The sequence below is a fragment of the Asparagus officinalis genome, chromosome 5 (genome assembly GCF_001876935.1).
Source record: "Asparagus officinalis chromosome 5, Aspof.V1, whole genome shotgun sequence".
NCBI classification, from domain to species: domain Eukaryota; kingdom Viridiplantae; phylum Streptophyta; class Magnoliopsida; order Asparagales; family Asparagaceae; genus Asparagus; species Asparagus officinalis.
The window spans coordinates 82187172-82205359 of record NC_033798.1 but is presented as its reverse complement, the minus strand read 5'-3'; the positions used below and the strand labels follow the sequence as shown (position 1 = coordinate 82205359).

At 37.9% G+C, this 18188-nt stretch overlaps 1 protein-coding gene across 1 annotated transcript; it reads left to right on the top strand.

Moving 5' to 3' along the window:
- LOC109839894 (CBL-interacting serine/threonine-protein kinase 12-like) lies at positions 13883-15836 on the top strand. Its single transcript, XM_020408346.1, is given in 2 exon segments — positions 13883-15055; positions 15057-15836. Coding segments are annotated over 2 exon segments (1506 nt in total). The 5' UTR covers positions 13883-14096; the 3' UTR covers positions 15604-15836.

Here is an 18188-nt window from a genome sequence, read left to right as displayed (position 1 = left end):
GAATTTTTCGCGATTCAATAAAAGGTTCACTAAGTGTGGCATTAAGAAGATAAGAATCTCCCATAATTTGCTCTAGACTAATATCATGTAATTTTCTAGGAAAAATCAACCATCATCTCCGATAATTTTAATTATATGTTAATTTCGTCTAAATATACAATTTTAAATAAAAAAAGGGGTAGCTTGTTAAATTGTAGTCCGTCTTGTGGGTCCAGCCCAAGATAAGGCCCACGTGAGGTCCACATGAATTAAATTCTATCTAGAAGAGGATTTGGAGGATCTATTTGTAATAGGAATAAGTTTGAAGGACCTGAAAATAAAATTCCTTTATAAAGTAATTCTATTCATGAGAACCCTGTAATCAATTTTTAGTGCTACAGTAGCACGAGAATAGGAACCCGAGAATAGTGTTTTTTTTTGTTGCACGAATTTCGAGAGGAGAGAGAGAAAGAAAGAGAGAGTGTGTGTGTATGCGTGAGAGTGAGATTTCGGATAGCTCGGTTGTCCGATTGCAGTGATTCAAAAATCGTTGTCTTCATAATGAAGACACTGTCAAGAGTACAGTGTTGGTTCCTTCGTAGGTATTGGAGATTTCTGGTGAGACGGGTTTTAGGGTTTTGGTACCCTAAAGGTAACACTGTATCATTCTCTTGTGATTTAATCCTCAAGTTCGGGTGTAACTTTGCGAGATTCTACTCTCGATTGGTAGTGGAATATTGCTCTTTGGATTGCACCATGGATGTAGGCATAATTTGTCGAACCACGTTAAATCTTGGTGTTTGTTTGCTTGTGGTATTTTCATTGGTGTCGTTATTCGTTTAGTATTTAATTCTGCAAATTAATCTCCATAAAATCCCTAACAAGTGGTATCAGAGCCTGGTTCGAGACGTATTTTAGGATGGAAAAGATGGAGAGTTTTAGCACAATAATGAAATTAGATGGTTCCAATTGGTAAGTTTGAAAGTCAAAGATGAAAGATATTCTGTATTGTAAAGATTTACATGACCCTATTGAGGGAGATAAAACTAAGCCAGAAAAAATAACTGATAAAAAAATAGGAGAAACAACACAGGAAGACAGTCGGTTATATTCAGATATGGATCAACTTTAGTATGTTTCATCATGTATCGGGTGAGACTAATGCGAGGTCTCTTTGGAGAAGCTTGAGGATCTCTGCGAGCAGAAGACCGCGAGAAACAAGGCGTTTATTATGAGGTGGTTGGTGAACTTGAAATTCAAAGAAGGAAGCAACATAGCAGGGCACTTGAATGAGTTCAAGAGTTTGATTAATTAGTTAGCTACCATGAAGATGACTATCGATGATGAGCTACAGACTTTATTGCTGTTGGGTTCTTTGCCAGACAGTTGGGAGACACTGGTTGTGATAGTCAGCAACATAACTCCATATGGTGTGTTATCGATGAGTATGGTTACTAGCAGTTTATTCAATGATAAGACTCGAAGGAGGTCTATCAGCACAGATAACTCATAGGCACTTGTCATGGAGAACAGGGGCAAGAGCAGGTACAGGGACCGGTCCAGAGGTCGTGACACATCTAACGACAGATCAAAATCTAAAGGGAGAGGTTACTTTTATTGTGGGGAGCCGGGTCATATCAAGAAGAATTGTTAGGCATTAAAGAAAGAGCAAGATGGTAACAAAGATGAAAAGAAAGATGAGAATAAGAAAACTGACAGTGACACTACAGCTATTTTGTCTGAGACCAATGTTATTCTAATTTGTAGAGAAGAAGACTGTATGCATGTTACAAGTAAGAATCCAAGTTGATAGTGGATACATGAGATATATGTCATGCTACCTCCAATCGAGATATTTTCACGTTGTATAAATCAGATGACTTTAGCAATGTGAAGATGGACAATACCAGCAACTCGAAGATTGTAGTACTTGGTAATATACACTTGCAGACAGATACCAGATGCACATTGATCTTAAAGAATGTGTGATATGTTCTCAATTTGTGGCTCAACTTGATTTCAAGTCTTACTTTGAACCGAATGGGGTATGAAATTCAAATTGGTGGAGGAAAATATAAAATGACCAAAGACTCTCTTATGGTGACTAGAGGAATTAAATGTTACAATTTATATAAGACTCAAGCAAAGGCTTCATATGATTCTTTGAGTGTGGCTCAAGATGGTGACACTTTCGGTTTGTGGCATAGGAGGCTCGAGCATGAACTCCTGTTGAGGAGTTAGAGATTGGCATACCCTCTCGTTGGGCTGGAGGGGGAGCTTGTTGTTGGTCCAACCCAAGATAAGACCCACATGAATTAAATTCTATGTAGAAGATGATTTTGATGATCTATTTGTAATATTAATAGATTTGGAGGATCTATTTGAAAATAAAATTCATTTATAAAGGAATTCTATTCATGAGAACCCTGTAATCAAATTTTGATGCTATAGTAACCCTAGAATAGGAACTCGAGAATAGTGTTTTTTTGGGTTGCACAAATTTCGAGGGGGGAGAGAGAGAGAGAGAGAGAGAGAGAGAGAGAGAGAGAGAGAGAGAGAGAGAGAGAGAGAGATTCCGGATAGCTCGATTGTCCAATTGTAATGATTCAAAAGTCGTTATCTTCAGAACGATGACTCTGTCAAGAGTACGGTGTTGGTTTCTCCACGAGTGTTGGAGATTTTTTGTAAAACATATTTTAAGGTTTTGAGCCCTAGAGGTAACACTATATCTTTCTATTGTGGTTTAATCCTCAAGTTTGAGTGTAATTTTGAGGGATTGTACTCTCAATTGATAGTAAAATATTACTATATGGATTGCCCCGTGGATATAGACATGATTTTCCGAATCACGTTAAATCTTAGTGTTTGTTTGCTTGTGGTATTTTCATTGGTGCCGTTATTCGTTTAGTGTTTAATTTCACAGAGTAATCTCCATAAAATCCCTAAAAGTCCATACAATATTTCATGTTCAAATAATAACCAACTCTCATTTGGTACTTATAATTGTTCGAGATGATTTAGTGCAGTAGAATGCAAGTGAAAGAAGTGTGATGTGAAAATCAGCTTGGAAGCTGATTTCAACCGTCGAACCATCAATGGTTAGTAGGGACTCATTGATGGCTGATGATATCATCGATGACTACAAGAACCAATTGATGAAATTCTAGAGACATGATTTTAAATCATCAATGTTTGCAGATACCCATCGATGGTGCGTCCGGCACAATCGACGGTCGACATGAACCCATCGATGGTAAAATCGATAGATTGCATATTTTAAGTTTTAATCTTAGTTGTTCATTGTTCTTTTAATCTCTAAACTCTATCACATTTAGGATATCTCTTTTTTGATCTATTAGGGATTATATGTCATTGAAAGAGATAAAGAGAAGAGAGAGTTTAAGCATTTTAAGTTATGAAGAGAATTTATGCGAGGTTTTGACCTTCGGAGCCTCGACAAACTCTTAGTCACCGCGTACAACAACGTCTGATCTGTCACAGCAAGGAGAGTTTCCCTTGGATTGATCTTCATCACATTCTTCATTAAGCTTCTCTTATATCCTTCAAAGGATAGTTTGTTCTATTGAAATGGCAGTAAAATCTTTTTGCATTGCGCTTAATTGAGATTGGTTTATTTGATTTAAACTTGTTTCTTACCGTGTACTGAAGCCAATGTGAATTGAAGATTTACGATGCACTGAAGCTGGGGTAAATTGAGGAATCGGGACTAGCTAAGGCTAGGTGTTACTTATTATGGAGAGTTAGGTTAGACAACCGGTTTCGGGTAGATTCAGAGTGCGGTCTTTGTAAGCTTACCGAAGTGGGTTGTGATTCAGGAAAACTCTTGGCATAATGAGGAAGCCCCTCCGTGAGAATGAAGAGTGGGCGTAGGATTGTTATCTGAACCACTATAAAAATCTTGTGTGTCATTCGTTGATTGTTGTTTATGGTTAATTATTGTTGTTTGCTTTTTTTTTTTTAATTTATTCTATTGCGTATTCTGTATTTTTAGCGAGAAATGGTGGCAATTCTATTCACGGTCCTCCTGTGCTTGCATCTCAAATCCAACTTAACTTTCTGCACAGTTAACTTGTTTTATGGTGGATCATGACATTTATATATAAATCCTAACGTAGACGTTTCCAATTTTTCTCAAAAAAGACGTCCATATTTATTAAATCTTTTAGCCGCTCTGCATTTGAAAGACTAGACTAGATGCATGACATGACTCAGTTCTTTTTGTAATGAAAGACTAGGGCAATCATACCTCACAGTTTCTTTCTCATAAAAAGATTAGATGTATGACAAATACATTATTCTCAAAAACATAATTCTACTACGCACTGATGACCAACTCTGAGAAGATTGTAGTACTTGGTAATATACACTTGCAGACAGATACCAGATGCACATTGATCTTAAAGAATGTGTGATATGTTCTCAATTTGTGGCTCAACTTGATTTCAAGTCTTACTTTGAACCGAATGGGGTATGAAATTCAAATTGGTGGAGGAAAATATAAAATGACCAAAGACTCTCTTATGGTGACTAGAGGAATTAAATGTTACAATTTATATAAGACTCAAGCAAAGGCTTCATATGATTCTTTGAGTGTGGCTCAAGATGGTGACACTTTCGGTTTGTGGCATAGGAGGCTCGAGCATGAACTCCTGTTGAGGAGTTAGAGATTGGCATACCCTCTCGTTGGGCTGGAGGGGGAGCTTGTTGTTGGTCCAACCCAAGATAAGACCCACATGAATTAAATTCTATGTAGAAGATGATTTTGATGATCTATTTGTAATATTAATAGATTTGGAGGATCTATTTGAAAATAAAATTCATTTATAAAGGAATTCTATTCATGAGAACCCTGTAATCAAATTTTGATGCTATAGTAACCCTAGAATAGGAACTCGAGAATAGTGTTTTTTTGGGTTGCACAAATTTCGAGGGGGGAGAGAGAGAGAGAGAGAGAGAGAGAGAGAGAGAGATTCCGGATAGCTCGATTGTCCAATTGTAATGATTCAAAAGTCGTTATCTTCAGAACGATGACTCTGTCAAGAGTACGGTGTTGGTTTCTCCACGAGTGTTGGAGATTTTTTGTAAAACATATTTTAAGGTTTTGAGCCCTAGAGGTAACACTATATCTTTCTATTGTGGTTTAATCCTCAAGTTTGAGTGTAATTTTGAGGGATTGTACTCTCAATTGATAGTAAAATATTACTATATGGATTGCCCCGTGGATATAGACATGATTTTCCGAATCACGTTAAATCTTAGTGTTTGTTTGCTTGTGGTATTTTCATTGGTGCCGTTATTCGTTTAGTGTTTAATTTCACAGAGTAATCTCCATAAAATCCCTAAAAGTCCATACAATATTTCATGTTCAAATAATAACCAACTCTCATTTGGTACTTATAATTGTTCGAGATGATTTAGTGCAGTAGAATGCAAGTGAAAGAAGTGTGATGTGAAAATCAGCTTGGAAGCTGATTTCAACCGTCGAACCATCAATGGTTAGTAGGGACTCATTGATGGCTGATGATATCATCGATGACTACAAGAACCAATTGATGAAATTCTAGAGACATGATTTTAAATCATCAATGTTTGCAGATACCCATCGATGGTGCGTCCGGCACAATCGACGGTCGACATGAACCCATCGATGGTAAAATCGATAGATTGCATATTTTAAGTTTTAATCTTAGTTGTTCATTGTTCTTTTAATCTCTAAACTCTATCACATTTAGGATATCTCTTTTTTGATCTATTAGGGATTATATGTCATTGAAAGAGATAAAGAGAAGAGAGAGTTTAAGCATTTTAAGTTATGAAGAGAATTTATGCGAGGTTTTGACCTTCGGAGCCTCGACAAACTCTTAGTCACCGCGTACAACAACGTCTGATCTGTCACAGCAAGGAGAGTTTCCCTTGGATTGATCTTCATCACATTCTTCATTAAGCTTCTCTTATATCCTTCAAAGGATAGTTTGTTCTATTGAAATGGCAGTAAAATCTTTTTGCATTGCGCTTAATTGAGATTGGTTTATTTGATTTAAACTTGTTTCTTACCGTGTACTGAAGCCAATGTGAATTGAAGATTTACGATGCACTGAAGCTGGGGTAAATTGAGGAATCGGGACTAGCTAAGGCTAGGTGTTACTTATTATGGAGAGTTAGGTTAGACAACCGGTTTCGGGTAGATTCAGAGTGCGGTCTTTGTAAGCTTACCGAAGTGGGTTGTGATTCAGGAAAACTCTTGGCATAATGAGGAAGCCCCTCCGTGAGAATGAAGAGTGGGCGTAGGATTGTTATCTGAACCACTATAAAAATCTTGTGTGTCATTCGTTGATTGTTGTTTATGGTTAATTATTGTTGTTTGCTTTTTTTTTTTTAATTTATTCTATTGCGTATTCTGTATTTTTAGCGAGAAATGGTGGCAATTCTATTCACGGTCCTCCTGTGCTTGCATCTCAAATCCAACTTAACTTTCTGCACAGTTAACTTGTTTTATGGTGGATCATGACATTTATATATAAATCCTAACGTAGACGTTTCCAATTTTTCTCAAAAAAGACGTCCATATTTATTAAATCTTTTAGCCGCTCTGCATTTGAAAGACTAGACTAGATGCATGACATGACTCAGTTCTTTTTGTAATGAAAGACTAGGGCAATCATACCTCACAGTTTCTTTCTCATAAAAAGATTAGATGTATGACAAATACATTATTCTCAAAAACATAATTCTACTACGCACTGATGACCAACTCTGACCTTTCATCTTTATCAAATGAAAAACTCCCACAAGGACACAAGTATTTTCTAGTCTCCTCGTGAATGGGACGGCCAAGTTGAAGTTGCCAGCGCGGTTCGTTCCATTTGTTTTTATTTATTATTATTATTTTTCCCTTCCCTTTTAGCACGTTTATTTTTCATTTCTTTGTTAATTTTTTTATTCAAAGATACTGATCATCGGTATGTATATTGGTAGAGTGGGGATCCAACTAACAAGGCATATGCACGGCATAATTCTGTGCTACATGAGCCGGAAACATCAGTATCTGTTCTTTTTCTTTTTCCCCCTCCAACTTAACGCTTTATCATTGCTAAAGGACAAAATTACATGGCATAATTTCAAATTTAATACTGAAATAAGAACAGAATCTTGGACATGTGTACGGTACTGGGCGCCAACTCCCAACTCCTGCTAATAGTTTTTTTGTCACGAGCCCTGAGATAATGAGTTGGGGGTATATATACATGAAAAATATTTTAAAGATGCGCGATTTCGACACCTGAAATCTTCTAGCCAAGCGAGTCCATTTTCGTCATGGCAGAGGTCGTCGTTTATAGTGTTGATGCTGAAAACAGGGACCTTGGCTACAAACACAGTCAAACTTGGATACGCAACTCGAATATCTACTTCTAGGAAATCTTATATTTAGACATTTTATTTGATAGAAACAATAGAAGAAAATAAAAGGAAGAAAATGAAGAATAAATAAATCAAGGAAAAGTTACATGTTAGAAATGTCAGATTCTGGATATCGGTACGTGTTACCCTCTCGGCCTCTCCCTCTTATTTTAGAAGGAGCTGTTCATTTATTTTCATGTGCTTGTTAACGCGCACGTATAACCACTTAACTCGTTCAGTAAAAAACGAAAAATAATATAATTAAAAGACAAATTATGTAAATATGTTGTCTGTCAATTTTAGGATTCTCATGTCATGTGGCTAATGCAGGGAAAGGTTATATGAAAGTAAAGAAGACAAAATCAAGGATCGAAGGTTTATGTATGCAATTTTGATGTCAATCAGAAAGATACGATAACAATAACATACCCAAGACAATATATTCGCTTGTAACGTCCAAAAAAAATTTGTACAAAATCTTCTAGGACAAAATGACTAAACCCCCCTTGAAGCAGTAGTGAATTCTCAAGTTTCCCTCTATATTATCAATTTGCATATTTTTCACCTTAAACTATACGTACATGCTCTATGTGGTCATTTCGTAAGCACACAATCAAATATTTAACAACTTAACAATGTGATGGTATGTGTTTTGCGTTTCTTGTAATTTATGCAATTTAAAAATGATCTTTTTTAATTTATGCAATTTATGCAATTTAAAACATGATCTTTTTTAATTTAACAATGTGATGCTATGCTTGGCCCTAAGCTCACAAGGAACTCCAATTTGTGAAAGATACCCCTCACTCCGTCAGTATCTAGTAATTAATATGTCCCACTTCGAAACAAAATCTATTATAAGGACCCACAAATAGAATCCAGCAACGATATTTCTGAGGACCCAAAGAGTTGGGAATCAACGGCCAATATTCCTCGCCAGCGATTGGGCAGCCTCGAACTTCGCTCGAGTCTTGGCAATTAGTGGTGGACAATATTTGAGGATTCGCTGTCCTTCGGCGTTTTTCTATCTTAGAGATAACTTTATTTATTAATTCAAGACAAAAAAAATTTCGCTACGCAACAATAGTGAGAGTTATGTTTATGTCATAATTTTATGTACTTGTCCCTACCCATTGTACGCCATTCCGTCCCGTTTTTTATGCAAGCGTATTAAATAAAAGGGAGTTAGGCGATGGATTTCCAATAATCTTTTCTAGAATATTTTAAAGGAGATAATTAAGTCGTAGATTCCTTTTGGAAATATGAGAAATCCAATGTCATGGAGTGCCTTAGGCGTTGATTTGATAGAATTAGTTGGAGAACATTTTATCATTTTGACTAAAGGTTGACGCAACATCAAAAGGTTATTATAAAAGAAAATTAGAGCTAAAATAAGAAAAGTTGCAACTGCACCCAAATTGAATTGTGCTCCAACAAACAGAACTTGAGATTACATAATGTTGCAAATACATTTATTGTTCCATCTTTTTCTAAGCAAACAAATTCTACATTTTGGTCCATTCATCATCTCAATTCCTGATAAGATCGATTTTGAACGTTTTCTTTGTTATCTCATCATCATGAAAATTCTAAGCTTTTTAATCATGTGCAGTCTGATCTGTAGTTAAATTTTCTTTAATACGACATGAAAAATAAGAAGATGGATTACGACAGTGACAATGTTGAATATATGCGTGTCGAAGTATGATATGATCATGTTTATTATAGAAGAATAAAGAAGTATTTAACTCCATAAATTTGGAGGATTGATGAGCTTCAAATATTCCTCTTTTCTCATGAAAAAGAGATGGAGTGACGTTACCTGTAATATTAGACTTTTTCGATAATATCAACCGTATATATTTTAAGGTGTTATGGCTATTGATATGGGTCTGAATTAGAAAATTAGACTGGGATATATAGTTAGATAATGACAAATGATTAGGCCTCTTGTTTCTGAGCAAAGAAGCCAAAAAAAAAAAATTAAGAAAAAAAATGCATAGTAAATATCACGGAGACAAGCGTCAAAAAGCGACGGCGAGTGAAAGAGCCGTCGACACAAGCAAGCTTCTCAGCGTCGATAGTGAAGTAAGAAGAAAAAGAAGTTAAAATGGACAATTGGGGGTGCTAATCACCAATGAATTCCATTTTCAAATTAAATTATAACAATTGGGTTCTTTTGTTTAACACGGGAAAGGAAAAGAAAAAGAAAAATAAGAAAAGAGGACTTATAACAAATTATACAGCTGTAGATTCATAACCCTTGTTGCGTTGACTATCTTGTTGACCAACGCTTTGTCTGGTTGCAGTTTTAAAGCTCAAATGCCGACCTTGTGAGCCTGCTTGGGTTCGTATATGGTTCGCTCGCCGGTTTCTATTTAATCTTCGCCGCCACTGTTGAATTGGTTGGCACGTGACTCCTTAAATTTGCTATTAATTGTCACACTCATCCTTATTGTTAGGCGTCCTTTGATGATGTTTCAAAAATAATTAGGGATTAGCACTGAATTAGTAAATATTTAGGTCCAGTGGCAGAACTAGATGCTAGCTAATGGTATCACAGGTGACCAAATTATACCGCTGAATTGCTTATTTTATAGACATTTTTACTAAACTTTTATTTGTATTTACTACTTAGGACATCATTAGAGTTAGGATAGAACACCACTAGGGAGGATAATTTTGAAGACCGCCTAATTCTATGAAACAGAGCAATAAGTTGCATATCGCTTCTTGATATATTATATTTGCTTGGTAAGAGAGGAGTAAGAGATTGTTTATCTTTGATCCACCTATGAATTCTTTACAAGTAACTTGATTATAATGCTCCACATTCTCAAGCTTTGGAAGACTCAAAATCTTATATTTTCTTTGGGTGTTGCTACAATGACCCAAATAGGGGACCTAAAGCATGGGATAGGTGAGGTGTCACCATCCGGTTGCATGATGCACTGTTCATAAATAGTACATCATGCAACCGGATGGTGACACCTCACATGTCCCATGTCTTGGGTCCCCTATTTGGGTCCGTGAGGCATTAATGATTTTCTTTTTGTATGCACTGTTTCTCTTGTGGGTTAGTTCTAGGCTTGATTCTTCTAGCTACCATATTTTGTGCTTTATTTATATTTTAATTTAAGGAGGCTTGTCTCAGCCTAGGGATGGCAAATGGATGGTTTTGGTTGGGTTTTGGTTGGGTCATAAATGGGTGGGCACATTTATGACCACTTAACCATTTATGACCCATTTAGCACTTGCTAAATGGGTTGGTTTTCATCCACCTATTTACTAAATGGGTGGTTCATGGGTAACCCAATAACCCATTTAGTTATGATTATGATGCTTCTATATATATGTAAGTTTCAGGGATCTACTTGCAAACTTTCAGGGGTTTTTGGTAAACTTTCAAGGGGGTTTTCTGCAAACTTTTAGGGGGGTTTCTGTAAACTTTTAGGGGTTTTTTTGTAAACTTTCAGGGGGTTTTCCGCAAACTTTTAGGGGGTTTTTTGCAAACTTTCAGAGGGTTTCCTGCAAACTTTCAGGGGGGGTTTTGCAAACTTTCAGGGGGTTTTCTGCAAACTTTCAGGGGGTTTTCTGCAAACTAGCAAACTTTTAGGTGGTTTTCTGCAAACTTTCAGGGGGGTTTTTTGCAAACTTTTAGGGGGTTTTCTGTAAACTTTTAGGGGGTTTTTTGTAAATTTTAGGGGGTTTTCTGTAAACTTTCAGAGGGTTTTCTGTAAACTTTCAGGGGGTTTTTTGCAAACTTTTAGGGGGTTTCAGTAAACTTTCAGGGGGTTTTTTGTAAACTTTTAAGGGGGTTTCTACAAACTTTCAGGGGTTTTATGTAAACTTTCAGGGGGTTTTTTGTAAACTTTCAGGGTGTTTTCTGTAAACTTTTAGGGGGTTTTCTGCAAACTTTTAGGAGATTTTCTACAAACTTTTAGGGGGTTTTCTATAAATATTTCTTTCTCAATTGAATCGACTACTTCAGAAAATTAGGACAGAATTGTGAGGAAAAGAAGCAAATGATGACGGGGCTGAGCAAAAGAAGAGATGGACTCGTAACAAGTCTAGTTTACTACCTGCTCGGTTATTTAAAAAAAGCCCTTACTTTGGTCATGTGACAAATTACACTTGGCCGCATACGCATATATCTCCTGCCGACGAAGAATTATGAGCGCCTACTTTTTATATTTATATATCATTGAGGGTGTTTTTTGTAATTTTTAAAAGTTTGAGGGTGTTACTTGCAAATTTGATATTTATAGGGGACTACCGAAATTTTTTAGATTTCATGTGTCATTTGCAAGTTTAGAAAATTCTAAGATTGTTTTGTAGTTTTGAATTCTTGAGGGTGTTTTTTGCAATTTTTAAACTTTAAGAGTGCTTTTTGTAAATTATAAATTTACAGGGGGTTGCTAGTAATTTTTGGATTTCATGTGTCATTTGTAGGTTTTGAAATTTCAGGATGGTTTTGTAATTCTAAACTATGCAGGGTGTTTTTCTAAAAATTTAAAACTTTGAGGGTGTTAATTGTAAATTTTAAATTTATAGGTGACTATTGAAATTTTTTAGATTTCATATGTCATTTGCAAGTTTAGAAAACTCTAAGATTGTTTAGTAATTTTGAAGTCTTGAGGGTGTTTTTCTCATTTTCTACAACTTTTAAGGGTGTTTTTGCAAATTATAAAATTTCAGGGGGCTGTTGGTAATTTTTGAATTTCATGTGTCATCTGTGAGGTTAGAAAATTTTGATAGTTTTTTTATAATTTTTAACTCTTGAGGGCGTTTTTATAATATTTTAAACTTTGATGGTGTTTTTTACAAATCTTAAAATTTTAAGGGGTTGTTAGTCATTTTAAGTGTTTTCTATAATTTTTAACTTTTGAAAATAAGTTTTGTAATTGTTTAAGCGTTGATGGTGTTTTTAAAACAATATCCATCTAAACGGGTAAATGGGTGGGTAATAACCCACCCATTAATGACCCATTTATCTTTAATAGAAACTATACCCACCCATTTATGGCCCATTTATGACCCATTTAACTAAATGGGTGGGTTTGGATGGTTCATTTAGCGGGTGGGTATGGGTGGGCAATTGGTTTTGGGTTCATTTTGCCATCCCTATCTCAGCCTTTGCTTGGGGCAAAAAAAAAAAAAAAATTGTTGAGACCAATCTTGGTTCCGTGAGTCGTATCCAGGACCAACACTCCTCGCAGTCCAGGCGACCGTTTCTCCCCCACCCATCGACCCATAAATGATTGTTTTCGTGTCCTCTTTTGATTCCCTGAACCATCGCGGCTGTTCTAAGATCCCTCGCAGCGGATCCGTCGACTCTCCTCCAGGTAACATTGTTGTTGGCCGCTACCGTAACCAATAATAATCCAGCTTGTGGCCCACAAGCTCCGCGTTCAACGGTCAGTATTTCTCGAACGCAAACTGGCGATGATCAAGCAGCCGCGTGGGGCCCGCGGAGATAAAGTTACAATATTGTTACAGGCAAATCAACGGCGCTAATGTTTTTTAGGTTTTTTAAAATTGGAGCGGGTGGGCATGTAATAATCATTAGAGAGCTTAATTAATTACGATTATAACGTTTAAAATAGCAGCTAACAACAAGTGAGGAGTCATAATCGGTCAGACTGCAAAGCGCACCTGATAACAAAAAAAATTCGACCACCCGCAAAAATAATCTACCGGAAGAGAGCTAGCTGTTCATGTACACGGGATCTATAGAGCAGTGTTGCGCTGATGAAATATTAAACAAATAGAATGAGTTCAAATTAAAATGTTTAGATTCAATACCTGCATCTATATAAGTCGATCCGAAACAAAGTATTTGATAGAAGTCAATTCAAAATATTTTAATTCGTCCAATATTTTACAAACGAGTCGATCGATTAATGGGGTCCAGTATTCGCGGATAGCAACCTCAGAAAAGATGCGTGTGAAAGTAAATTGGAATTCAACTTTTCTTCGTTTTGTGTGTGTATGTTAGAAATATGCGTATGCTTGGAACCAAGCATAAATTTTGTGCTTGTTAGTGAGGTGACACAATCCCCTCCACTCATTCATTTGAACAAATAGAAGAGATTATGACACCTCATTACCAAGCGTAACTTTTTGTACTTGTATCAAGCATACCCATTTCTATATATATATGTATGCATCAAATCGAGTTAAAACTAGTATATATATGATATTTTTCTCAAAAATAGAATCATCATATGATCATTTTACTAAAAATAAGAGGGGTCCAAATTCAAAGAACCGTGACCCCATCATAGACTTTCCATGTAAAAATATTTTGATCCGAATATTCCGGACCCAAACGTCGATACCGACAAACAATTTGACTTGCAGCGGATCGGATCTACAAGCGATCAGAAACGAATCCAGCCCGTTTCACTACACAGCTGCAGGCAACCTCGCAATTACAAAGGACCGCCTCCTCCATCTCTCTCATTTCGTTATTATTATTATTATTATTTTCTCCTCCTCTTCCCTCTCTCGAACCAACCGAGAAAAGCCCTAATTAGGGCTTTCACCAAATCCCCAACTATAAAAATTATAAATACCAACCCCCCCAGGAAAAAAAAAAATCCCCAAATCAAATCTCAAATCAGAATCAACCCAATTTCGCCAGCCGCCTCCGCTTCGAGATCCGAGCGCGAAAGCGCTCCGTCCCTCCTCCATCAATGGCGGCGGCGGACATCCCAAACCCTAACCCTAACAGCCGCCCCTCCTCCTCCGTCGCGAAGCGGTCCTCCTCCGATTCCGGCACGCTCCTGTTGGGTCGCTACGAGCTCGGCAAGCTCCTCGGCCACGGCACCTTCGCCAAGGTGTACCACGCTCGGAACCCTCTCACCAACGAATCCTTCGCCATCAAAGTCCTCGACAAGGAGAAGATCCTCAAGTCCGGCCTCGTCGCCCACATCAAGCGCGAGATCTCCATCCTCCGCCGCGTTCGGCACCCGAACATCGTCCAGCTCTTCGAGGTCATGGCCACGAAAACCAAGATCTATTTCGTCATGGAGTTCGTCCGAGGCGGCGAGCTCTTTCGCAAGGTCGCCAAGGGGCGCCTCAAGGAGGACACGGCCCGAAAGTACTTTCAGCAGCTGATCTCCGCTGTTCAATTTTGCCACGCCCGGGGGGTCTATCATCGAGACCTTAAGCCCGAGAACCTCCTCCTTGACGATAACGGCGATCTCAAGGTTTCTGATTTCGGGCTCAGCGCGGTTTCTGATCAAATTAGACAGGACGGCCTGTTCCATACTTTCTGTGGGACCCCGGCGTATGTTGCTCCCGAGGTCCTTGGGAGAAAAGGATATGATGGAGCTAAGGTGGATATTTGGTCTTGTGGGATTATTTTGTTTGTTTTGATGGCAGGTTATCTGCCGTTCCATGATCAGAATGTCATGGCCATGTATCGGAAAATCTACAAGGGGGAGTTCCGATGCCCGAGGTGGTTCTCGCCGGACTTGACGAGGCTTTTGACCCGGCTCCTGGATACAAACCCCAGGACGAGGATCACCATTCCTGAAATCATGGAGAACAAGTGGTTTAAAAAGGATTTCAAGCACATTAAATTCTATATCGAGGATGATCGGTTTCACAGGTTCGATGATTTTGATCTTCAATCGCCGGAGGAGCAGCAGGAGCAGCGGCGGCAGCAAGCCTGAGCCCGAAGCGGGGCAGGAGTCCGATGGATCAGAATCGGGGAACGAGTCTGATTCGTCGGTGGCTTCTTGCCCTGCAACGCTTTCTGTTGGGAGGAAGAAAGGATTGGGGAATTTGCCGAGGCCATTGAGCTTGAATGCTTTCGATATCATTTCGTTCTCGAGGGGGTTTGACCTTTCTGGGTTGTTTGATGAGAAAGGAGAAGAGACTAGGTTCATTTCTGGGGAACCTGTTTCGACGATTATATCAAAACTGGAGGAGATTGCGAAAGTGGTGAGCTTTACGGTGAGGAAGAAAGACTGTAGAGTGAGCTTGGAGGGGACGAGGGAAGGCGAAAAGGGGCCATTGACAATCGGTGCAGAGATCTTCGAGCTCACACCCTCGCTGATGGTGGTCGAAGTTAAGAAGAAGGCAGGGGACAAAGGAGAGTACGAGGAGTTCTGCGATAGGGAGCTGAAGCCTGGGCTGAGGAATCTCATGTACCCGGCTGCTGTTCCTGCCAACATAGCTTCTGATACAGAGTAGAATGAGGTAAAAGTTGCTCCTTTTTGGTACCATAACGTGTATTCAGGTGTTTTATGGTCTTTACCGTTCTTCTTTGTATAATATCGTTCTTTATTTCCAGATTCCACCTGTATTAGGATTGTAAAAAAAGGGTGATGTTCTTGTATCAGCGGCAAATAGATGTTTAAATGCTATGATGCTCAATGGAATTTGTTCCTTGAATGACAGTTTCTCTCATGATAATTGGTTGTCAATTTCTTCGTTGTCCTGCTGTTCTGAAATTGCTTCTGAACTTTTCGCCCGAGTTGAATTCATGTCCTGCTTTTGTGCACATGGCTGTGTTTGTATGTTATTGATATTGAAGTGAGTTTTTGGAAGCTTGAATCCGAAGTTGGTCATCATTTGCATGAGGCATGTGCCTGATGTTTTGATGATTGATTTCCCTAGTGCAATTATTTGTCTGTTGCTCACATATGATTTGTTCAGGAAATTAGTGGGTTGGCTATTATTTGGATCCATAGTGAGTAGAAGATCGTGATACTTTTGTTACTCTTTTAGTGGAGTCATGTCCTGTGTCTTCTGCTTAAAGCAGCCCTTATTCTTTTGTTATTTGTTATTGGAAGTCTTTGTTTCGGTTGTCTATTTGTCAGTAGAGCACTAATGATTTTATAAAGAGACTATCTGACTAGAAGAATCTTTTGTGTAGAGCTCAATTTTAGCATTTGTTATTGATCACTATATTTTCTGTCTTTTGAGAGAGCATTATTCTCCTTTTGCTGGGACGGTACACACGTGCAATCGGTTCTCTTTAAAATCTCCAAGGAGTGGTACACGGGAATTGGCTTTTTATATGACAAAAAAATAAAATAGAAATGTGGGTGTCTGCAGGGCAGGGTTGTGCGTGTGGTGGTGGGGTGGGGGTGAAGGGGTTGGGTATGTGTGCATACTCTGCACGCCATGGAAGCTACCTCTGTCGATGGAGATAAATTATACACTCCTATTTGATATCGACGAAGTGGCTCATCATGCATTTGCCTAAGATACTTGCCCCAGACTTCTGATGATTGGCTTTTCTAATGCAGTCCTGTTTAGCATCAGAGCACAGATTTTTTTTTTCTTTGGTTCAAAAATGGCTTCTGAGAGTGTCTAGAAAAATACAGACCATGAAGTTTTTGTTTCTCTTCCATTCTATTACTCCTGGAGAATTTATGACATGTATGTTCTGCTTTAAGGCCATCCTGGTACGTTATTATTTGTTGACTGGAAGTTTGTATGTTTGTTCTGTTACATTATTGTTTGTTAGTCGAATAGTCTTTGCCAAACAGTTTTGTCAAATTATTACTTGTGATTAGCAAAAGAGACGTTCTATGTGGAAGGATCTTATAGTGGGAATTAAATTTTTTTTTTCACATTTTATACGAAAAATTCATTATGCACCTTTTGCTGGGGCAAATTGCACTGCTATCTCATCACCTGGCTCACGCATCAACTTTGCTGTACTTCAGAGAAATATGGATACAGGCACTGTTGTTTAAAATTTGGTCTCAATTAGACTATGTGACAATAGAATGTGTTAGTGTGTGGCCTAGTGTGTGTATGTGTTTGTGTGTGTAGTCTATCACAGTTGTGATATAGAAACCGTGAAATGAATCTCTGTCAAAGCCGTAGACACCCATGCTGAGAATGAAACCTCCATTCTCGCTGTATCCACCACATACCGCATCATTCTTGATGGGGACTGGCACGAGGGCTTCAATATGGAGGTGAGAAATTGTCGACAGCTTGGGGGAATGATGTTGTAATTCATGATGAAAAATAACTGATGTAACTATCCATTCATGAACAGTAACTAGTTTATTGGTTGACATGTAACACTGACGAGACTTTTGGGGTTTGGTTTGGTTTGGTATTTTTTTTCCTGTTTTCCTGTTTTTTTTTTTTGTTATTCTGATTTGGCTAGATGGTGGGGATTCTTTTAGAGGGGAGATGGGAGATGAGTTGCGGTTGACCGAGAAGGATAATCGAAAGAGGATTTTGATAGATACTAGGTTTTACACCTAGGGGCCTCACACTCGCTTCGCACCTTAAAGACATTTTACATGCCAAACAAGCGATTCACATGCGCAAGATTATTAAGAAACAAGCGATTCACATGCGCAAGATTATAACTTAATTTTTCGTTAGTCATCAATGTCTATTCCTCATGGAGGATTATATCTCTTATTTATAGAAAATGAAAGCATCTAAACAATTAAGGAAGCAAATCAAAATACTAATAAAATCAAAACCTAACAGAACTAAAAGATGCAATCAAATAAATTCCTAACTTAAGTAGGAGGAGATCTCAAAATCAAGTCCTACATAAATTTTAACTAAAAAGAAGATTACATAGAATAAAATAAAATCCTACCAAAATAGAAAAATAATCTAATAAATCATAATCGCATCACATTGAGGGTTTGTGGTCGTCCTGCATCAATTCTCATCTCAGGATTATAGCATCCCATTCAAATATCATTTTTATACATCTCTGGCGGCCCAAAACGCCATTTTTTATCAAAAGAAGGAGCCAAGAAAAAAACTTCGCATGTACCTACTTTCCCCCC